At 37.7% G+C, this 22,503-nt stretch overlaps 1 protein-coding gene across 15 annotated transcripts in view; it reads left to right on the top strand.

Moving 5' to 3' along the window:
- tenm3 (teneurin transmembrane protein 3) overlaps nt 1-22,503 on the top strand; it is an 861,875-nt gene that overhangs the window by 799,463 nt on the left and 39,909 nt on the right. For 12 of the 15 annotated variants that reach the window (XM_062995505.1, XM_062995516.1, XM_062995515.1 and 9 more), the window contains 4 exons: nt 1,612-1,879; nt 3,727-3,870; nt 12,068-12,317; nt 19,263-19,283. In XM_062995505.1, coding sequence (XP_062851575.1) covers nt 1,612-1,879; nt 3,727-3,870; nt 12,068-12,317; nt 19,263-19,283 — 683 coding nt within the window. The remainder of the gene's footprint in view (nt 1-1,611; nt 1,880-3,726; nt 3,871-12,067; nt 12,318-19,262; nt 19,284-22,503) is intronic. The other 3 variants (XM_062995517.1, XM_062995514.1, XM_062995511.1) reach the window with 1 other exon arrangement.

The following is a 22,503-nucleotide window of genomic DNA, read 5'->3' as shown; positions in this document are numbered from 1 at the left end:
GTTTGGTAGAACTGGTGTTTGATGGTCAGTGTTTGGTGGAACCAGTGTTTGATGGTTTAGTGTGGTCAGTGTTTGGTGGAACCAGTGTTTGATGGTTTAGCGTGGTCAGTGTTTGGTAGAACTGGTGTTTGATGGTCAGTGTTTGGTGGAACCAGTGTTTGATGGTTTAGCGTGGTCAGTGTTTGGTAGAACTGAGCGTGGTGCTGTAGTGCTGATGAAGGACCTGGTTTAATCCAGAACGTGTATTTGAGCTCTAACAGAGTTTTGAAGATTCATGAGCTTTACTGAAGCTCTCGCTCCTCCAGACACTTCATTTCATTATATTTCATCATTTAAGTAAAAGGAAGGAACCATTTACCCCCCGCCTGCCCCGCCCACCTCCACTCGTTCCTCTTTATACTCCAACAGTCTCTTATTTTACTCTAACACAGATCTACTGCTGCACTAATGCTGAGAGAAGTTCTCATGTCAGACCAACATCTCAAACTCGAGGAGATAAAAGATAGATAGATAGATAGATAGATAGATAGATAGATAGATAGATAGATAGATAGATAGATAGATAGACGTTATTAAATTAAAATCCACCCAAAAATCACAAAGAAATAATAAAGATAAAATAAAAACTACAAATATTTTACTAAGAGAAAGAAAGATAGACAGGAAATAGAAGAAAAAGGAAAAGAAAGGACAGAAGGAAGGAAGAGAAACAGGTGGAGAAGAAATGGGGAAAATAGGAAAGAAAAAATATGACGGCAAAAATATTAAATAAAATTATTTATAGAAATAAACAAAAAAGGAACAAAAGACAAAAGGACAAAAGGAAGAAAGAAGGAAAAAAGAGGGGAAGGAAGAATAAGGAAAAAGAAACAAGGGAAGGGGCTGTAAGTAGAAAGAAAGAAAGGAGGAAGGAAAAGAGGAAGCAAGGAAAGAGGAAGGAAGGAAGGAAAGAGGAAGGAAAGAAAGAGGAAGGAAGGAAGGATGGAGGGAAGGAAGGAAGGAAGGAAGGAAGGAAGGAAGGAAAGAGGAAGGAAGGAAAGAGGAAGGAAGGAAGGAAGGAAAGAGGAAGGAAGGAAGAAAGGAGGGAAGGAAAGAAGGAAGGAAGAAAGGAGGGAAGGAAGGAAGAAAGGAGGGAAGGAAAGAAGGAAGGAAGAAAGGAGGGAAGGAAAGAGGAAAGAAGGAAGGAAGGAAGAAAGGAAGGAAGGAAGGAAAAGAGGAAGGAAGGAAGTGAGGAAAAAGAAAGGAAGGAAAGAGGAAGGAAGGAAGGAAGTTAATTACTTAGTTACTTAGTTGGAAGTTAATTATTTAGTAAGTTAGTTAAATAGTAAGTTAATTAGTTAGTTACTTAGTTGGAAGTAAATTAGTTACTTAAATAGTTAGTAAGCTAGTAAGTTAGTTAGTTATTTAGTTGGCAGGTTTCGGTGCAGCGGTGTGGTTACAGATGATCGTGTTTAACAGGATTTGACCGAGTTCACAGTGAACTGGTTTAAACTGGTTGTGTGAACTGGAATCACTGAACTCAGTCTGTAAACCCTGATGTAGATGCCGTGGACAGATTTGGTGTAACTGGGAGACCTCTGACCTTCATCTCCTCTCTGCTCTCATGTTCAGGTTCTCCAGGAGGACACGCCCATCCCCGGCAGCGATCTGAACCTGGTGTACCTGAGCTCCCGGGCGGCGGGGTACCGCCCCGTCCTGAAGGTCACCATGACCCAGTCCACCATCCCCTTCAACCTGATGAAGGTGCACCTGATGGTGGCGGTGGTGGGACGTCTTTTTCAGAAGTGGTTCCCCGCAGAACCCAACCTGTCCTACACCTTCATCTGGGACAAGACCGACGCCTACAACCAGCGGGTGTACGGGCTGAGCGAAGCCGTCGGTGAGTCCATGGAAGGAGGTTTGAGGACCTGACTGGGTTATAAATGTTGTATTATGAATTCTAAGCTGCAGCTGTGTGTCGTGTACAGTCAGTTCATGACCAGGTGAAGTTACTGCAAACACACACACACACACACACTCTCTCACACACACAGCAGCCAGCGCTTCACATCTCTGCATATTATTCAGTATAATGTGATCATTGTTGTCACGGTGATAAACAACCTGCTTCTGTTTTCCACGTGGTGCCACCCGCACCTACACCATCAAAATCCACAACAGTAATGAAATAATCACGCAGGTAAGAGACCTGGATCAGTCCGGTGTGGATTTATCACATTAATCCTGAGATCCAGCGTGTAAAAAAAGATTGGACAGCGTTTCATGGTTTCAGTGTTTTTTGCTGACCGTGTTTTATAGCGTCTGTGATTAGCGGACGCAGCTGTACGCAGTCACTCACACACCCGTCTCCTCCGGCGGGTATAAAGGTCGTGTGGGTTTGTGGTTTAGATGATAAAACATGGAGCTGGTGGCTCGTCTTGTTAATTTAGGATAGATGGGGGGGGGGGGGGGGGGGGGGGGCATCAAACACATCAGAAATACATCAAATACATCAAATTACATTTAAAATAAAAAAAAAATTCTAGTGGCTAATAAAAATAAAAACACTTTAATAATTTAAATAAAGAAAGAAATGAAGTGTTGAAAGTAGCCGGGACTGGACTGGACTGGACTGGACTTGACTTGACTGGATTAGACTCGACTGTACTAGACTGGTCATAACTAGACTAGACTGGACTAGACTGGACTGAATGGGACTGGACTGGACTGGGTTATACTGTAGTGAATAGACTGGAGTGGACTGGACTGATCTGGACTGGACTGGTCCGGACTAGACTAGACTAGACTTAACTGGACTAGTCGGAACTACACTACTCTAGACTGGACTGAATGGGACTGGTCTGGACTGAACTGCACTTGTCTGGACTGGATTAGACTAGACTGGCCTTGACTAGACTTGACTTGACTGGACTAGACTGGACTGGTTGGAACTAGACTAGACTGGACTGAATGGGACTGGACTGGACTGGTCTGGACTGGATTGTACTGTAGTGAATGGACTGGACTGGACTGGATGGGTCTGAACTGATCTGGACTGTACTGGACTGGTCCGGACTGGACTCGACTTGACTGGACTCGACTTGACTTGACTGAACTAGACTAGACTAGACTAGACTGGCCTAGACTGGACTGATCGGGACTGGACTGAACTGGACTGGACCAGTCTGGACTTGATTGTATGCCGGAGAGATTGAGGAGTGAAATAGAATTTTTGGGAGTGAATATGATTGATTAGATTTGGGATGTGAGCACCTCTCGTCCACCCCCCCCCCCCCCCCCCCCCCCTCCTGCTTTACTCTGATTGATTCTCGACTGATATGAATGTAAATGAAGCGCCGCTCTGTTATCAGACTCTTATCAGATCCAGCAGAGGGATTGGAAACATTACTGCAGGGAGCGCAGTGAGTGGAAGAGCAGAAGTTCTGCTGCAGAAATAGGTTTCACACAAAGATAAATTAAAAGATTACAAATATATTTAAAATAGAAAAAATCATGTTTGTATCTCAAGCAGAAATAAATTCTGTTTATCTTATAATATAAAAAACATAAAAAATTAATAATTATAATAATAATAATAAATAATAATTATATTATTATTATTATTGTTATATTAAAAATAGGGCAATAATAAATAACATTTTATCAATATTATTATTATTAATCCATTAATTATTAATTGTATGTTTGTGACTGTGTGTGTGTGTGTGTGTGTGTGTGTGTGTTCAGTATCGGTGGGGTTCGAGTACGAATCGTGTTTGGATCTGATCCTGTGGGAGAAGAGGACGGCTGTACTGCAGGGTTATGAACTGGACGCCTCTAACATGGGCGGCTGGACGTTGGATAAACATCATGTGCTGGACGTCCAGAACGGTGAGAACTGAACCGGTTACGTCTAAATCATTAAAGAGCTGCAGTTGTACTTTATATTTTATCTTATATTTTATATAATCAGTGTTCCTGCAGCACTGTACTTCAAAAGGGTTACATAAATTATTATTAATATTATTAATTATAATTATAATTATTTTATTAATGATAATAATAATAATAATTATTATTATTATTATTATTATTATTTTATTATTATTTTTTTTTTATTATTATTTATTATTTTATTTCTACTACATTTTTTTCTTGTTTTATCGTTTTAATTATTATTATTATTAATTATTATCATTGTTTTATTTTATTAACTTATTATAATTAGTTATAAATGTATGATTAATTTATTATATAAACTTTCTTATTGTAATAATTATTAATATTATTATTTATTTATTAATTGTATTTATGTGACTGTGTATCTGAGTGTGTGTCTGTGTATATGTGTGAGTGAGTGTGTATCTGTGTGTGTGTGTGTATATCTGTGTGTATGTGGGTGTATGTGTGTGTGGGTGTGTGTGTGTGTGTGTGTGTATGCGAGTGTGTGTGTGTGTATATCTGTGTGTATGTGGGTGTATCTATGTGTGTGTGTGTGTGTGTGTGTGTGTATGCGAGTGTGTGTGTGTGTGTATGCGAGTGTGTATATGTGAGTGTGTGTGTGTGTGTGTGTGGGTGTGTGTGTGTGTGGGTGTGTTAGAGAGCAGCAGGTTTATTACTCTCCTCGGTTTTTTAGCTGTTTTTGGTTTTCGACACTCTGAGGAATTCTGAGATGCTTTAATCTCTGACACCTCTGTGACCTTTCACCTCCGACCCCCTTTCTTCTTCTAAAATCCTGCTTTATACTCCCCTGTTGCCCTAAATTTAGTCTACCCACAATGCACAGCGCTGCTTTACTCTGCGTGGGACGCGGCTTCGCTTCATGATGGTTCTGTGGTTTAAAAAACACTCAGACTGAACAGTTCAAACAGAACCAGAACTAAACCGGTTCTTCAGAACTAAACTGGTTCTTTAGAACTAAACTGGTTCTCAAAAATGCTGCACCTGAGGGCTGCGTGTGGTTCTGATGTTCTGGTGTCCGCATACTTTTGGCCGTTGTGAGAACGAAGGACGGAGGGAGACGGTGAGTGAATAAATGAAAGCATGAAATATTTATGAAACAACAGTGAGCACGTCGAGCGCCATATTAAGTTAACTTTTATTGATTCTGGGATAATATTCAGTGACCGCTGCTCACACACACACACTCACACACACACACACTCACACACACACACACACACACGCTGGGGCGACGGCTGGGCTAAGATTGATTACAGCGTTTGGGTGGCGTTCACACGTTCACCTGAGCAGCTCTTTAGGATTCATGCAGTAATCTGATGTAAAGTCCTGCGAGGAGTGAAGAGCTCGTACATCATCGTCCAGAACCTCTCTCCACCAATCAGAACGCAGAACGCCGCCGGCGTCCGAGCTCCATGCCCGTCCAGCGATCGGCTAATAATTTATAATCAGATGGACGATTTCCTATTCAACATGATCGGAACATGGTTTCCAGAACACGACAGCTCCAGAAACACTACGCCGTGGGCTTTAAGATGAGCTTTCGGACTCCACTGAACCACACAGAGAGCCAAAACCCGATCAACCGAGCAGAAGGCGCTGTTGAGAAGGAACCCTCTCCGACCCGCCCTCAGACACGCCTCGACCAGACAGCAGGAGGCGCTCTTCAGTAAAAAAAAACCCTCTTCAACCTTCCCTCACTCAGACACGCCTTGAGCAGACAGCAGGAGGCGCTCTTCAGTAAAAAAAAACCCTCTTCGACCCTCTGTTACTCAGACACGCTTTGACCAGACAGCAGGAGGCGCTCTTCAGTAAAAAAAAACCCTCTCCGACCCCTCCTCACTCAGACACGCCTCGACCAGACAGCAGGAGGCGCTCTTCAGTAAAAAAATCCTCTTCAGCTCTCCATTACACAGACTCACGCCTCAACCAGACACCAGGAGGCGCTGTTGAGAAGGAGACCTACTTTTATTTTAATTTGAGGAGTAATTTGCTGATTTTTTGCAGCACTGGCAACCAGTATGCAGGTTGGATTATTGTAATCTGATAGCTTTGAGATTCTGTTAGCATTAGCTAGTTAGCATAATTAGAATTAACTAGATTTTACAGAACTATAGTTTAAAAAGTGTCACATGCTTGACGTGTGTGTGTGTGTGTGTGTGTGTGTGTGTGTGTGTGGGATTGAAATGAAGGTCATGTTTTTGCTCTCGTTGGTCATATTGCTATCTCAGCAAGCTTCCTGCAGCTAATCTGTCTCTGTTAGCGTAGCATTAGACAGGTTCAAACCCTCTCTCTCTCTGTGTGTGTGTCTCTCTCTCTCACTCACTGTCTCTCTCTCTCATCATTCTGTCTCTCACTTGTCTAGCTGATCAGTCGTTCGATAGGCTAATCGATAGCGAGCGCTGGGGTTTGTTATTGAGATTTATGGCGACGTTAGCGTCGGCGCTCTAAGATGGCTGCATTGATCTCGGCCCGTAATTAACTCGCCCGATTCCGCCATGTTGCGAGACGTGAATAATTTAGCGCGCGCAGCGTGAGGTCGTCCTTTGAAGATCCGCTTTGAAGAAACACCCGTCCGTCCGTCCGTCCCTCCCTGCTAGCTTTCAAAGCTACTGCGAAAGATGCCGGCCGTCTCAGAGACGCGGCGCACTTTGTTCGGGTTTGATGGCGGGAGTGTTTCAGACGCCGAAGTTCTTAGAATGGAGCAGAAAAGTTGCCGTCTAAAATAAATAAATAAATAAAAATGTTAAACCGACTGCAGGAACAAAACAGTGAGAAGAAAAATGTGACTAACCTCTGATTTATATTTATCTATTACCAGTTTACACCCACTAAACCCACCACCACCCAACTGCTGCTACCAGTTACCAGTCTGGGGGGGTCAGTATATTATTAATAATAATAATAATAAAAATAATAATATTATTAATAATTAATGTATACAATTGTATTAAATTTGATAATAATTATGTTTATTTAATTATTAAATAGTAAATTAAATAATAATAATAATTTTAAAACATTGTATTATTATTATTCATATTATTGTTAATGAATTATTATTATTATTGTTATTATGAATATTATTTTATTATGATAAAATTGTATTATTATTAATTGTTTAATTATTATTATTATTGCTGAATTATTATCATAATAATTATTAATAATATTATCATTTTAATTTTTTTAATAGTTATTGTTATTTTTATGATGATGATTATTAATTAATTATTATTTTTATCATTATATATATACTGTATATATTAAATAGAGATATTGTCATTAATAATTTTTTGAATTATTGTTATTAAAATTATTATTATTATTATTATTGCTGAATTATTATCATCATAATTATTATTAATATTATTACAATTAAAGTATAAATATTATTATTAATAAAAGTATGTTAATTATTATTAGAAATATAATGTGTGTATTATAATTAATTCAAGTATTATTATTAAAATTATTATTAAAAATATGTTTATTATTATTAATTAATTATTATTTTCATTATTGTGTATATTGAATAGTGATAGTCATTAATAAATTACTTGAATTATTATTATTAATATTATTGTTATTATTTTTGTTTTGTTATTGTTTTGTTATTGTTATTACTATTATTATTTTATTATTATTATAATTACTTTTAATGGATTAATGAATCATTAAATTGTTATTAATATTATTTTTATTGATAATGTATTATTATGATAGTTATAATTAATATTATCAGTAATAAACTATATTATTATTGTTGTTATTATTATTAATAATACTATTGTTATTAATAAACAGGTGTATTATTAAACAGGTTTTCTATATTTGGTTTATCTGAACGTTCACACGTTTCTAAACACTCGTATTAACACTCGAGCATCCGCGTCTTTCATCATCTCCAGCATCCGAACCCGACTGATACGAGCTGATACGAGCGGATCATGTAGGACTGATGTTCTGATGTTCTGTAGGTCTGCGGGCTGTAGGACGACGGGGGTCTTTCATCAAACCCTTAAATGACACGAGTTGTTCAGGACTGAGAGAAGCTTTGATCTTTCTCTGAAGCCCTGAGGGTCTCGGGGGGGGGGGGGAAGAGGTCGGTCAGTGGGAGTGACTGTCAGTGGTCATTCTCATTCACGTCATAAACGTCTGAGAGAGTGATAGAGGAGGACGAGGGGAAGCTGGACGGACAATAGCTGACCAAAAGTATGTGGACGGCCCTCAGTCACAGCAGTATTAATATAAAATTGTAATAAAAGATACAGCCGTATGGTAACAGTTTGGGGAAGAGCTTTTCCTCTTCATTTTCTATCATTACTGTGAATAAGGATGTCGAGTGACCTGTCCAGTGACCTGCTCAGAGAATCCCTGTTAGGCACCTTGGGATGAATTGGAACATCTCATGTGAGGGAGACGGAGGGGCATGCTCATGATCAGATGTCCACATACTTTTGGCCATACATATAAAGTTTATGTGGTACTTAAAGCTCATTTTGGTCAAGGTTGTGCTGGGAAAAAGTTTGTGAACCTCCGGTTCATCCTCCATACGCAACATTATCCATATATCATATACTCTGTGTGGCCAAAAGTATTTGGACGCCTGACCATGAGCTTGTCGGACATCCCGGCTCTGTGCAGGACGCTGGAGTTTCTCCAAAGAGCTTGATTGTGCACAAGAACAGGAATGGTCCGTCCTTAAACTGTTGCTGCAAAGTCAGAAGCATGTCATTTCCTTTATGTGATTTGTGTCCGAAACACATGAATTCAAGAATTAGAAGTGGTGTCCCAATACTTTTGATCATAAAGTGAACAAGCCTGTTCAGGCATGTTCTACACACACTTATGCACACAGAGCAGCAGGTGTCACGAGTTCTAGACTAGCACTTATATTATATATATATACAGTATATATACAGTATATTGGGATAATATATATATCATGGGAGAGAGAGAGACCCTATCCGGCTTAGTCCCGCCCATCTGAACAACAGGCCAATCGTTGTTCATGTGGCCGCTCAGCCTTAGCCGGCAGGCAGAACTGAGGTTCGATGCGATGTATTCAAGATCCCAGCTCTGGTTCCAGCGTGTGTTTTTACCGCTGCGCCACCTGAGTGGCCCCAGACTAGCACTTTTTGACTTCTGTGGTCAGAAAGAAAGTGGACGTGAAATAAAGAGAGATAAACGAGGAGCGCAAACGTTTGATATTTTTCATCTCGGCTTCATGAATAAAGTAGAAAATCGGCGTGGCAGCACAAACCCGATTCCTGCTTTTATTCCAATAAGATGTGATTAAATCAGGTAACTTTTTTTAGTGTAGTCGTAGCTTTTCGTCTTTCACTGACGGTGCAGAAGTGATGATATTAATATCGTGAGCAGTTCTGTCGGTGTGTACGCCGGGACCTGATCACATGATCGCACCGTTGAACCGTCGCTCCTGGTTAATGTCGCCCGTCTGATTAAATGGTTGGGATCTGATCTGATCGGATCTGGTTCTGGTTTCCTTTCATCTCGTCCTGACAGTGACGGCGAGGATCGGCCGATACGAACTCCTGCTGAGAGAAAAGGCAGCGTGACCCAGTTTCACTGAAGTTACAGGCGCTGAATAAATGTGTGTGTGTGTGTGTGTGTGTGTGTGTGTGTGTGTGTATTGTGCTCATTAGTTTTGAGCTTTTGTAGATTAGTTCTGAGTTTGTTAGCATCTGAACAACCGACTTCATTCACACAGCCGCACAGAATGATGTAGAATACAGTCAAACTATTACTGTGCTGATGAATAGCTGGATGGATGATTGGATGGTTAAATTTGTAGATGGGTGCACAGACATGCAGATAGATGATTGGATGAATTGGTGAATAATTTGATGGACTGGTGAGTTGGTGGATTGATGGATGGATGAGCGATTGATGGATGAATGGATAAATGGATGGATGGATGAGAGTTTGATGGATGGATGATGGATGGATGAATGGATGATGGATGGAAGGTTGGATGGATGGACGAATAATGGATGGATGATGGATGGAAGGATGGATGGATGAATGATGGATGGATGATGGATGGATGATGGATGGATGAGCGATTGATGGATGAATGGATAAATGGATGGATGGATGAGAGTTTGATGGATGGATGATGGATGGATGAATGGATGATGGATGGAAGGTTGGATGGATGGACGAATAATGGATGGATGAAGGATGGATGGATGGATGGATGAATGATGGATGGATGATGGATGGATGATGGATGGATGGATGAATGGATGGATGAATGATGGATGGATGGATGGATGAATGATGGATGGATGGATGAATGATGGATGGCTGGATGATGGATGGATGAATGATGGATGGATGAAGGATGGATGGATGGATGAATGATGGAATGATGGATGGATGAATAATGGATGGAAGGATGGATGGATGGATGGATGGATGAATGGATGGATGAATGATGGATGAACGGATGATGGATGAATGATGGATGGATGGATGAATGATGGATGGCTGGATGATGGATGGATGAATGATGGATGGATGGATGGATGAATGATGGAATGATGGATGGATGAATAATGGATGGAAGGATGGATGGATGGATGAACGGATGATGGATGGATGAAGAATGGATGAATGGATGGATGAATGATGGATGGATTGATGGAAGGATGGATGGATGGATGATGGATGGATGTATGAATGATGGATGGATGAATGATGGATGGATGGATGGATGGATGGATGAACAGATGATGGATGGATGAACGGATGATGGATGGATGAAGGATGGATGGACGAATGATGGATGGATGATGGATGATGGATGGATGAACGGATGGATGGATGGATGGCTGGCTGGATGGATGGATGATGGATGGATGGATGAACGGATGATGGACGGATGGATGAATAATGGATGAACAGATGGATGGATGGATGATGGATGGATGGATGGATGAATTATGGAGGGATGGATGGATGATGGATGGATGATGGATGGATGGATGAATGATGGATGGATGGATGAACGGATGGATGGATGTTGGATGGATGGATGGATGTTGGATGGATGGATGAATGATGGATGAATGGATGAAGGAGGGATGGATGGATGAACAGATGAAGGAGGGTTGGATGGATGATGGATGGATGGATGGATGAATGATGGATGGATGAACAGATGGATGGATGGATGATGGATGGATGGATGAATGATGGATGAATGGATGAATGGATGAAGGAGGGATGGATGGATGATGGATGGATGGATGAATGATGGATGGATGGATGAACGGATGGATGGATGTTGGATGGATGGATGAATGATGGATGAATGGATGAAGGAGGGATGGATGGATGATGGATGGATGGATGAACAGATGAAGGAGGGTTTGATGGATGATGGATGGATGGATGGATGATGGATGGATGGATGGATGAATGATGGATGGATGAACAGATGGATGGATGGATGGATGGATGAATGATGGATGAATGGATGAAGGAGGGATGGATGGATGAACAGATGGATGGATGGATGATGGATGGATGGATGAATGATGGATGAATGGATGAAGGAGGGATGGATGGATGATGGATGGATGGATGAACAGATGAAGGAGGGTTGGATGGATGATGGATGGATGGATGGATGAATGAACAGATGAAGGAGGGTTGGATGGATGATGGATGGATGGATGGATGATGGATGGATGGATGGATGATGGATGGATGGATGGATGAATGATGGATGGATGAACAGATGGATGGATGGATGGATGGATGAATGATGGATGAATGGATGAAGGAGGGATGGATGGATGAACAGATGGATGGATGGATGATGGATGGATGGATGGATGAATGGATGAAGGAGGGATGGATGGATGATGGATGGATGGATGGATGGATGAACAGATGAAGGAGGGTTGGATGGATGATGGATGGATGGATGGATGAATGAACAGATGAAGGAGGGTTGGATGGATGATGGATGGATGGATGGATGAACAGATGAAGGAGGGATGGATGAATGATGGATTGATAGTTCCATCAGTTCCAGGATCTTCATTATTAAACTTTAAAATATTAAACGTATTATTTTCTCTCTTTATTTCAGGTATCCTGTATAAAGGGAACGGGGAGAACGTCTTCATTTCCCAGCAGCCCCCGGTGATCAGCAGCATCATGGGTAACGGGCGGAGGCGCAGCATTTCCTGTCCCAGCTGTAACGGCCAGGCTGATGGGAATAAGCTCCTGGCGCCGGTGGCTCTGGCCTGCGGCTCGGACGGCAGCATCTTCGTCGGAGATTTTAACTACATCAGACGAATCTTCTCATCAGGAAACGTCACCAGTGTGATGGAGCTCAGGTAGGACGTCTCATCCAGGGGGAGAGGGGCGGAGTCACAGATGGATGGACGGACAGGCGGATGAATGGATGGACTAAAGGGTGGATGGATGAATAGATGGATGGACTGACGGATGGATGCATGGATAAAAGGTTGATAGATGGATTGATGGATGGATGATGGATGGATGATGGATGGACGGACTGAGATGGATGAATAAATGGATGAAAGTTGGATGTATGGATGATGGATGAATGGATGATGGATGAATGGATGATGGATAAAAGTTGGATGTATGGATGATGGATGAAAGTTGGAGGGATGGATGATGGATGAAATTTGGATGATGGATGAAAGTTGGATGGATGGATATATGGATGGATGGATGGATGGATGAAAGTTGGATGGATGGATGGATGGATAGATGGATGATGGATGAAAGTTGGATGGATGGATGGATGATGGATGAAAGATGGATGGATGGATGGATGGATGAAAGTTGGATCGATGGATGGATGGATGGATGGATGATGGATGAAAGTTGGATGATGGATGAAAGTTGGATGGATGGATGGATGGCCTGATCCTTACAGTAATTGGCTATGACTAAATTGTGAGTAAAAGGGGAGAAAATGCAGAAATAAGAAGTTGTCTGACGTCTGTTAAGTGGGTGGTTCTAATGTTTTGGCTCATGTGTGTATATAAAATGAGTGAATGAAATGAAGCCGAATGTGAATGCGATGGTGCCTGAGCTGTGTAACTCGCTGTAACTCCCTAACCTCGGCAGTGTGTTCCTGAATAGCTTTATGGTGTGTATCGTGTGCTATATATTTTATATAACACCCCTGTCTGCTCCACTCAGCCTCAAATCCACTAATAATTGATGCAGCAGCCACTGTGGCGCCCCGCCCGTCTCGGCCCCCCGCCCGTCTCGGGCCCCGCTTTTATTTATTTATTTATTTATTTATTTATCGTTTACACCACGAGCACATTTACTGGTACGAACACTAACAGTAAAATACCCGCTACCCTTTGTTCTTTAGTTAGAGGATGCAGTGTACCTCTCAGACACGTTCCGGGGACATAATGAGCCACATTTCGGGGAACACTGCACTGCAGGATGGACGTTCTTCCAAAATGATGAGCCCTGTGTGTGTGCGCGCGCACCCGGGTCCTCCTGATCAAGGGTCACAAGTGCAAATACTTACACTTACAGGGGTAGATTTGCAATTAAGGTACTGGACTAGTACTAGACTAGCAATCAGAAGGTTGCTGGTTCAAGCCTCACCACAACCAAGTTGCCACTGTTGGGCCCCTGAGCAGGGCCCTTAACCCTCAATTGCTCATATTGTATTCAGTCATAATTGTAAGTCGCTTTAAATGAAAGCATCCGTTACATGCAGCAAATGTTTGTTTTATTTATTTATTATTTATTTGACTGATTGATTAGAAAAACTTTTAAAAATCACAAATTCGAGCCTCAATGTGGGTTTAAATTATTACTAAATTATTATTATTAAATTAGTTTGTTCCTTATTTTTTAATTTCTATTTAGTATTTTTTTTAAATTAATAGTTTTAAGGTTTTTTTAGAATAACTTTTATTACATTTTATTTTATTTAAACATTTTATTTCATTATTGTTATTGAATGTTTATTTTTTATTTGAATTTAATGTAGTTTTTAATTTGTGTTTTATTTATTTATTAGTTTTATTAAGTTTATTTTTGAGATTAATTTTAATTAATTTTAATTTTTAATTTAGTATTTTATTTCATTATTGTTACTTAGGGTTTAATTTTGTATTTATATTTAATTTCGTTTTTAATTTGTGTTTTATTTAGAATGTTTATTTTTATTTATTCAAGACCAACAAAAAATCACGAATTCCAGTCTCAGTGTGGGTTTTCTAAAAAAACTTCTAAATTTAGAAATTTTATTAAGTTTATATTTTACAATATTTTTAAGTTTACTTTTATTTAAAATTTTTAATTAATTTAACATTTTATTTCATTATTATTTCATTTTTAATTTTTTATTTATTTTTAATGTAGTTTTTAAATTGTGTTTTATTTAAAATGTTTATTTTTATTTATTCAACACAGACAAATCTGCTGGATGTAAAATCGAATGTATTTAGTACCTAAAAAGCCATTTAATGTCCTCATTAGTATGTCACAATAGCTGGCGACTTCTCTGTGTACATATACACTGTATGGTCGAAAGTATTTAGACGCCTGACCACGAGCTTTCAAAAACAAGTTATATTAAATTGGAGACCTTTAAATTTTTTTATTTCTATTTAGTAGTTTTATTTTTAGATTATTTTTTAAAGTTTTGTTTTATTTAAATTTTTATTTAATTTATCATTTTTATTTTATTATTATTCATTTTTAAATTAGCTTTTTATTTATAATGTTTATTTTGTTTTATTTAGATATTTATTTATTATCATTTTTTTATTTAGTATTTCATCTTATTTTTATTTGTGGTGTTTGTGTAATTTTGTATTTTATTTGTTTTTTATTTAGAAAGTTTATTTTTCTTTATTTAAAATTTTGTTTATTTTATTTATTTTTTATTCTATTTATAGTTTTTTTTAATTTAGCATTTTATCTTTTTTGTATTTTAATATTGTTGTATAATGTTTATCTTTTAAGTATTTTGAGTTATAAGTGCATGGAACAGTGGTCTCTTCTATCACAGGGTTAGATGTTATTCCAGAACCACCAAAACTACCTTGTTTACACAGAGGTGGCTCGAGTTTAATACAGTCTGTTTATAAAATAGAACATTCATTAAGCTCACAGTCAGGCGTCCAAATACTTTTGACCCAGAACTTAAAAGTCAGACGTTTCTGTACAGAACTCATATAGCAGAACAAAAATGTCTGAATTAAGAAGAAGAAGTTTGGCGAGACGTTCCTGAGGTAATAAAGAAGCGGTTCTACCTGGGAATGGGACGCGTCCCGAAAAGCCCCGGAGGCACTTTGAGGAAATGAAGGACTTTTGTCCTGTTTCTCTCACAACTCCACGTATTGCATCAGATTCATATATAAAAAAACATTATACAGATTAGATCAGGCTGTACCACCACCGCCGCCGCGCACACACTCACACACACACACTCACACACACACACTCACACACACACACACACACACACACACTCACACACACACACTCACACACACACACACACTTACACACACACACTCACACACACACACACACACACACACTCACACACACACACACTCACAGCGAGAGAGGCTCGGATGTTATTTCCAATAACGCGCAACACTCTATAAAATCAGATCTGTGTCTCAGGTACTCATAAATACCCTCCCTCTGTTCTACACACACGGAGGGTATTACTCTCCCCTCCACCCAAATTCTGCCCCCCTCTCCTACACCTCTCGGATTTATATTTCATCTGCTCTGCTGGTGTCTCTGCGTTCCCACACCTTTACTCAACGTGCTCACTAGTATTCATCCCATCATTCATTCATTCATTCATTCATTTATTTATGTACTTTTTTTGTCCATTTACATCCATCCATCTATCGATTCATTCAGTCATCCAACCATACATCTCTGCTCTATTCATCCATCCATCTATCGGTTCATTTGTTCATTCATTTGTTTATTATACTCTTTCCAACTTCATTTACTTCCATTCATCCATTCATTCATTCATCCATTCATCCATTCCATCACATCAGGGCATCGAACACTTGCCCCCTCACACCCAGGGTGAAATCTAAAGCAATTGAGTGTTAATTATCATTAGGTTTTTTGTATTTCTTATTTTATTGTTTTATTTGTTATTTTTAGGTTTATGTAATTCTTCTTATAATTTCTTATTTTAATTTTTTTAAATGTTTAAATGTTTAAATTTTTATTCAGTTTTTTTATTAGGTTTATTAGTTTTATTTAAATTTTTATTTAATTTAGTATTTTACCATTTTTATGTTGTTATTATTATTCAGTGTTAAATTTTTGGTTTCATTTTAATGTAGTTTTAATTTGTGTTTTATTTAAAATGTTTATTTTGTTTTATTTAATTTTATTTACTATATATATTTATTTAATTTAGTTTAGTTTTATTTAGTTTTTTTAATTTTATTTAGTATTTTATTTCAGCATTTTTGTTTTTTATTTAGATTTTTTTTTTTTTTTTCAAAATTGTATTCATTTTATTTTTATTCTATTTATAGTTTTTATATTAATTAGTATTAAAAAAAATTTGTATTTTAATATTATTTAATTTTGATTTTTTTAGTGTTTTAAGTGTTTTTATTTAGAATGTTTATTTTGCTTTATTTAGAATTTTATTTATTTTATTTTTTATTCTAGTTTTTTGTATTAAGTATTTTATCTCTTTGTATTTTATACTCTTTTATTCAGAGTTTAATTGAATTTATTTAAAATTTTCTTTATTTTATATTTATTATAATTATCTATACCTCTGTAGCTGGCTGTGTGTGTGTGTGTGTGTGTGTGTGTGTGTGTGTGTGTGTGTTGTGTGTGCGTCAGTTATGTTTAGTTTAGTAGATAAAAGCTCCTCTCAGTGTTTATCATATCCTACTGGTGGTACTAAATGAAATGCTTTTATTAAATGCCGTGTGTGAGTGAGTGTGTGTGTGTGTGTGTGTGTGTGTGTGTGTGTGTGTGTGTGTGTGTGTGTGTGTGTGCGCGCGTGTGTGTGTGTGTGCCTGTGTGTGTGGACTAAAGAAAATGAATCACGAGTCCTCAGTGTGACATATTCTCAGCGTGTCCTCTGTCCAAATGAAAACCGAGCCATTATCACGTCTCTCCTCGTCGGTGGAGATTATTACGGACTCGTTAGCATCACACACACGCCGAAACCCACCGTAAGGAGGGAGGGTCGGAATCCTGGCGGTGGCATCGCTGGTGCACCCGGTGACTGCACGCGTGTCAGAGGGGGCGTGTGAGGGGCTCAGCTCTTCATGAATGCAAACTGGTCATGAAGAAGGAAAAATCAGAAGAAACCGGACGTGTAAATACTAAAACATAAATATAAATATGAAAATCTTCCGTGTAAATATAAGCGTAGATGGATTCCAGCATAGTGTTGAATAATGTTACATAAAAGTGATCAAAGTTCCATCAAAAGCACATTAAAGTCAGCGCTGCCCTCCAGAAAATCACCAACGACGTGGAAACATTGTGATGAGAGCTATCATCATAGATATTTAAATAAAGGACGGTTCTAAAATCTCTAGAATCATGTTGGTTTGAGGAAGGTGAAACTGTGTGTGGAAGATCTGTAGCCTGTTCCTAGAGCTCCCTAGATTTTCTCCTCATAATGTGAGTGACTTAATGGAATGGGTACAAACTTACCCTGTTTATATGGGCATTATAATAATAATAGCAATAATAATAATAATAATAATAATAATAATAATTCATAAAAACAACAATAATAATAAACGTATAAAATTTTAAATTCTAATAATAATAGATAATAACAACAACAATAATAATAAGAAAATTATGTTTTATAATAATAGAAAAGTGTTATTTAATTTTTATTGTTTGTGTATTTGTAATTTTAAAGTATTTTGTTTGTTTTTTATTTAGAATGTTTATTTTGTTTTAAGAAAATTATGTTTTATAATAATAGCCATATTTATAATAATAATATTAATTATAATAGAACTATAATACATTTGTAATAATAATAATGAAATGATAATAAATTAATAATAATATAACAACAGTAATAATAACAAAAATGATAATAATAAATAATTTTAATAATAATAATTTATTGATAATGATAATTATAAAATTATAAATTCTAATAATAATAGAATGATAATACATTTATAATAATTATAGTAATGATCTATTAATAATAATAATAGAATGATAATAAATTAATAATAACAGTAATATAATAATAATAAGTAATAATATAAGGTATTTATAATATAATTATTTAGTTTTATTTAGTTTTTTTATTTTATTTAGTATTTTAAAATTTTTATTTAAGTGTTATTTAATTTTTATTGTTTGTGTATTTGTAATTTTAAAGTATTTTGTTTGTTTTTTATTTAGAATGTTTATTTTGTTTTAATCAGAGATTTATTATATTTTTATTTTCTTTAGGATTTTAATAATCATATTTAATGTTTATTTGTGGTGTATTTATAATTAAGTGTTTCATTTGTTTTTTATTTAGAACGTTTATTTTGCTTTATTCAGAATTTTATTAATTTTCATTTTTATTTTATCTATAGTTTTTATTTTATTTAGTATTTTATGTTTTGTTCTTTGATATTGTTGCTTAATTTAATTTTTTAGTAAATGAATTAAAGTAATTAAATAATAAAAAGAATAAATATAATAATACAAAATAATTAAGTGATAATATATAATACTATAATAATAAAAATAAATAATAAAAATAAATAATAATAATAATAATAATAAGCATAGAGAGTTAAAGGCCTTACTTAAGGTACAAATAGTGGCTGCATGGCAGAGCCAGAATTTGAACCCACCACCTTTTTGTTTAGTAGCCCAAAGCTCCACCCATTAGGCTTCCACTGTCCAGTTATCAGTAATAATCATGATCAGTTATAATCCATGAGAAGAAATCAGGAGATCGTGCAGCACAGCTGATGGACATGATTGATCCTTTTACTCCAGATTCATCGTCTGTGATCCTGTTTGTGTCGTTTTAATCAGCAGATTTTTATAAAACTCACAAAAACCCACAGAAATGATCTCAGATCTGTGAAATCTGTGAAATCTGTTCATGTTTTTCTTTATAAATAAAGACGTTTGATCGCGGAACGATACGATCACAAAGCTCTCAGCTGTATGTAAACTTTTGACCCCGACTGTTTCCCTCGTTTTCCTCTCTGGCTGTTTTGTTCGTAACCCCTTTCTCTTCTTCTTCTTCTCCTCTTTGTGCTTTCGCTCCTGTGTAACAGAAACAAAGACTTCAGACACAGGTAAGAGCGCTGGACCGTCCGTGTCCCTACGTCTTCCTTTCACTTTATTTTGAGTTCTTTATCATCATTATTTTGTGAGAATCGGACCGTGAGCGCCCGGTAGCATTTCTCGTCCCGTCCTTCACGTCTGAGCGGCTGAATGAGTTTCGTTCCTCTTTTATTTCTCTCAAAATATGTTTGTGCACATTTATGTAAAAGTTTGGACACGCCTGGTCCAGTGAAGTCACAATTAGTCAAATCCCGCACAGATTCCTGACCTCAGCCCTACTGAACAGCTCTGGGATGAATCGGAACATCGGCATTAGCACCCGGCCATATAAACATTGTCGTCCTTTGACTGAACAGGCACAAATTCCCACAGACACACTTGTAAGAAGCCTCTCAGAAGAACGGCCGTATGTATTGAAACTGGACGTCCGACACACTCACGTTCGGGTGTCCGAATACTTTTGGCTGTGTAGTGTACGTTGTAAGCAGCCGTTGTGTTTAATAAAAGAACCACACAGATGTGGATGTAGCCGCCGCCGCCGCCGGTGGAAACGCTTTCCGCTCGAGTGGAGAACCGGCGTAGCGGCTGTTCCGTGACTGGACGTTAACTCCGACGGGAACGCCAGAGAAAAACACGAGCTGGAAACGTCCGGCGAGCGCCGAGTGTGTGAGAGGAGTTCCAGTTCAGAGAGCAGAAGAACCCACGAGAACCTTCAGCTTCAGGTTCAGGCTTAGGTTTAGGGTTAAATTCAGGTTTAAGATTAGGTTTAGGGTGTGGATGAGATAATGGACAGGGCTGCAGATATAGTCTGGATTAAGGTTTAGGTTATAGAAAGTAGTAGGGTTTGGTTAATAGAGTTTGGGGTTAGAGTAGGGATTAGAGTTTGAGTTATGGTTGGGATTAGAGTTTGGGGTTAAAATCGGGATTATGGTTTTGTTATAGTTGGGATTAGGATTGAGAATTAGTGTAGGGAGTGGGGTTTGAATTATGGTAGGGGTTACGATTTGGGTTATAGTCGGGATTAGGGTATGGGTTATAATTAGGATTAGGGTTTAGGTTATAGTCTGCATTAGGGTTTGGGTAATGGTTGGGATTAGGGTTTGGGTTATAATTTAGGATTAGGGTTTGTGTTATAGCAATAATTAGGGGTTTGGTTATATTTAAGATTAGGGTTTGTTTAGGATTTGGGTTCTAGTTGGGATTAGGTTTTAAGTTATGGTTGGGATTACGTCTTGGTTTATAGTCTGGATAAGGGTTTTGTTATAGTTGGGATTACAGTTGGGGTTGTATTTGTTTAGGATTAGGCTTTGAATTATAATTAGGATTGGGTTTTGGGTTTGTATAGGATTAGGGTTTTGGGTTATAGTCAGGATTAGGGTTTCATTATAGTTGGAACTAGTATTAGGGTTAAAATTTAGATTAGGATTTGGGTTATAGTCTGGATTAGGGTTTTGTTATAGTTTGGATTAAGGTTTAGGTTATAGGTGGGATTAGGGTTTAGGTTATAGGTGGGATTAGGTTTGGGGTTATAATTAGGATTAGGGTTGGGGTGATATTTGTGGGTTATGATCGGGATGAGGCTTTTGTTATAGTAGGGATTAGGGTTGAGTTTGGGCTTGTTTAGGATTAAGGTTTGGGTTTGTTTAGGATTAAGGTTTGGGTTATAGTCAGGATTAAGGTTTGGGTCTGTTTAGGATTAAGGCTTGGGTTTGTTTAGGATTAAGGTTTGGGTTATAGTCGGGATTAAGGTTTGGGTTTGTTTAGGATTAAGGTTTGGGCTTGTTTAGGATTAAGGTTTGGGTTTGTTTAGGATTATGGTTTGGGCTTGTTTAGGATTAAGGTTTGGGCTTGTTTAGGATTAAGGTTTGGGCTTGTTTAGGATTAAGGTTTGGGTTAAAGTCGGGATTAAGGTTTGGGTTTTTTTAGGATTAAGGTTTGGGCTTGTTTAGGATTAAGGTTTGGGTTTGTTTAGGATTAAGGTTTGGGTTTGTTTAGGATTAAGGTTTGGGTTTGTTTAGGGTTAAGGTTTGGGCTTGTTTAGGATTAAGGTTTGGGCTTGTTTAGGATTAAGGTTTGGGTTTGTTTAGGATTAAGGTTTGGGCTTGTTTAGGATTAAGGTTTGGGTTTGTTTAGGATTAAGGTTTGGGTTTGTTTAGGATTAAGGTTTGGGCTTGTTTAGGATTAAGGTTTGGGTTATAGTCGGGATTAAGGTTTGGGTTTGTTTAGGATTAAGGTTTGGGTTTGTTTAGGATTAAGGTTTGGGCTTGTTTAGGATTAAGGTTTGGGCTTGTTTAGGATTTAGGTTTGGGCTTGTTTAGGATTAAGGTTTGGGTTAAAGTCGGGATTAAGGTTTGGGTTTGTTTAGGATTAAGGTTTGGGCTTGTTTAGGATTAAGGTTTGGGCTTGTTTAGGATTAAGGTTTGGGCTTGTTTAGGATTAAGGTTTGGGCTTGTTTAGGATTAAGGTTTGGGTTTGTTTAGGATTAAGGTTTGGGCTTGTTTAGGGTTAAGGTTTGGGCTTGTTTAGGATTAAGGTTTGGGTTTGTTTAGGATTAAGGTTTGGGCTTGTTTAGGATTAAGGTTTGGGTTTGTTTAGGATTAAGGTTTGGGTTTGTTTAGGATTAAGGTTTGGGCTTGTTTAGGATTAAGGTTTGGGCTTGTTTAGGATTTAGGTTTGGGCTTGTTTAGGATTAAGGTTTGGGTTAAAGTCGGGATTAAGGTTTGGGTTTGTTTAGGATTAAGGTTTGGGTTTGTTTAGGATTAAGGTTTGGGCTTGTTTAGGATTAAGGTTTGGGCTTGTTTAGGATTTAGGTTTGGGCTTGTTTAGGATTAAGGTTTGGGTTAAAGTCGGGATTAAGGTTTGGGTTTGTTTAGGATTAAGGTTTGGGCTTGTTTAGGATTAAGGTTTGGGCTTGTTTAGGATTAAGGTTTGGGTTTGTTTAGGATTAAGGTTTGGGCTTGTTTAGGGTTAAGGTTTGGGCTTGTTTAGTATTAAGGTTTGGGCTTGTTTAGGATTAAGGTTTGGGTTTGTTTAGGATTAAGGTTTGGGCTTGTTTAGGATTAAGGTTTGGGCTTGTTTAGGATTAAGGTTTGGGCTTGTTTAGGATTAAGGTTTGGGTTTGTTTAGGATTAAGGTTTGGGTTTGTTTAGGATTAAGGTTTGGGCTTGTTTAGGATTAAGGTTTGGGTTATAGTCGGGATTAAGGTTTGGGTTTGTTTAGGATTAAGGTTTG

This window comes from Trichomycterus rosablanca, chromosome 5 (genome assembly GCF_030014385.1).
Source record: "Trichomycterus rosablanca isolate fTriRos1 chromosome 5, fTriRos1.hap1, whole genome shotgun sequence".
NCBI classification, from domain to species: Eukaryota; Metazoa; Chordata; class Actinopteri; order Siluriformes; family Trichomycteridae; genus Trichomycterus; species Trichomycterus rosablanca.
Note: the sequence above shows the minus strand (reverse complement) of the source record. Positions and strands in the feature narration are given on the sequence as shown.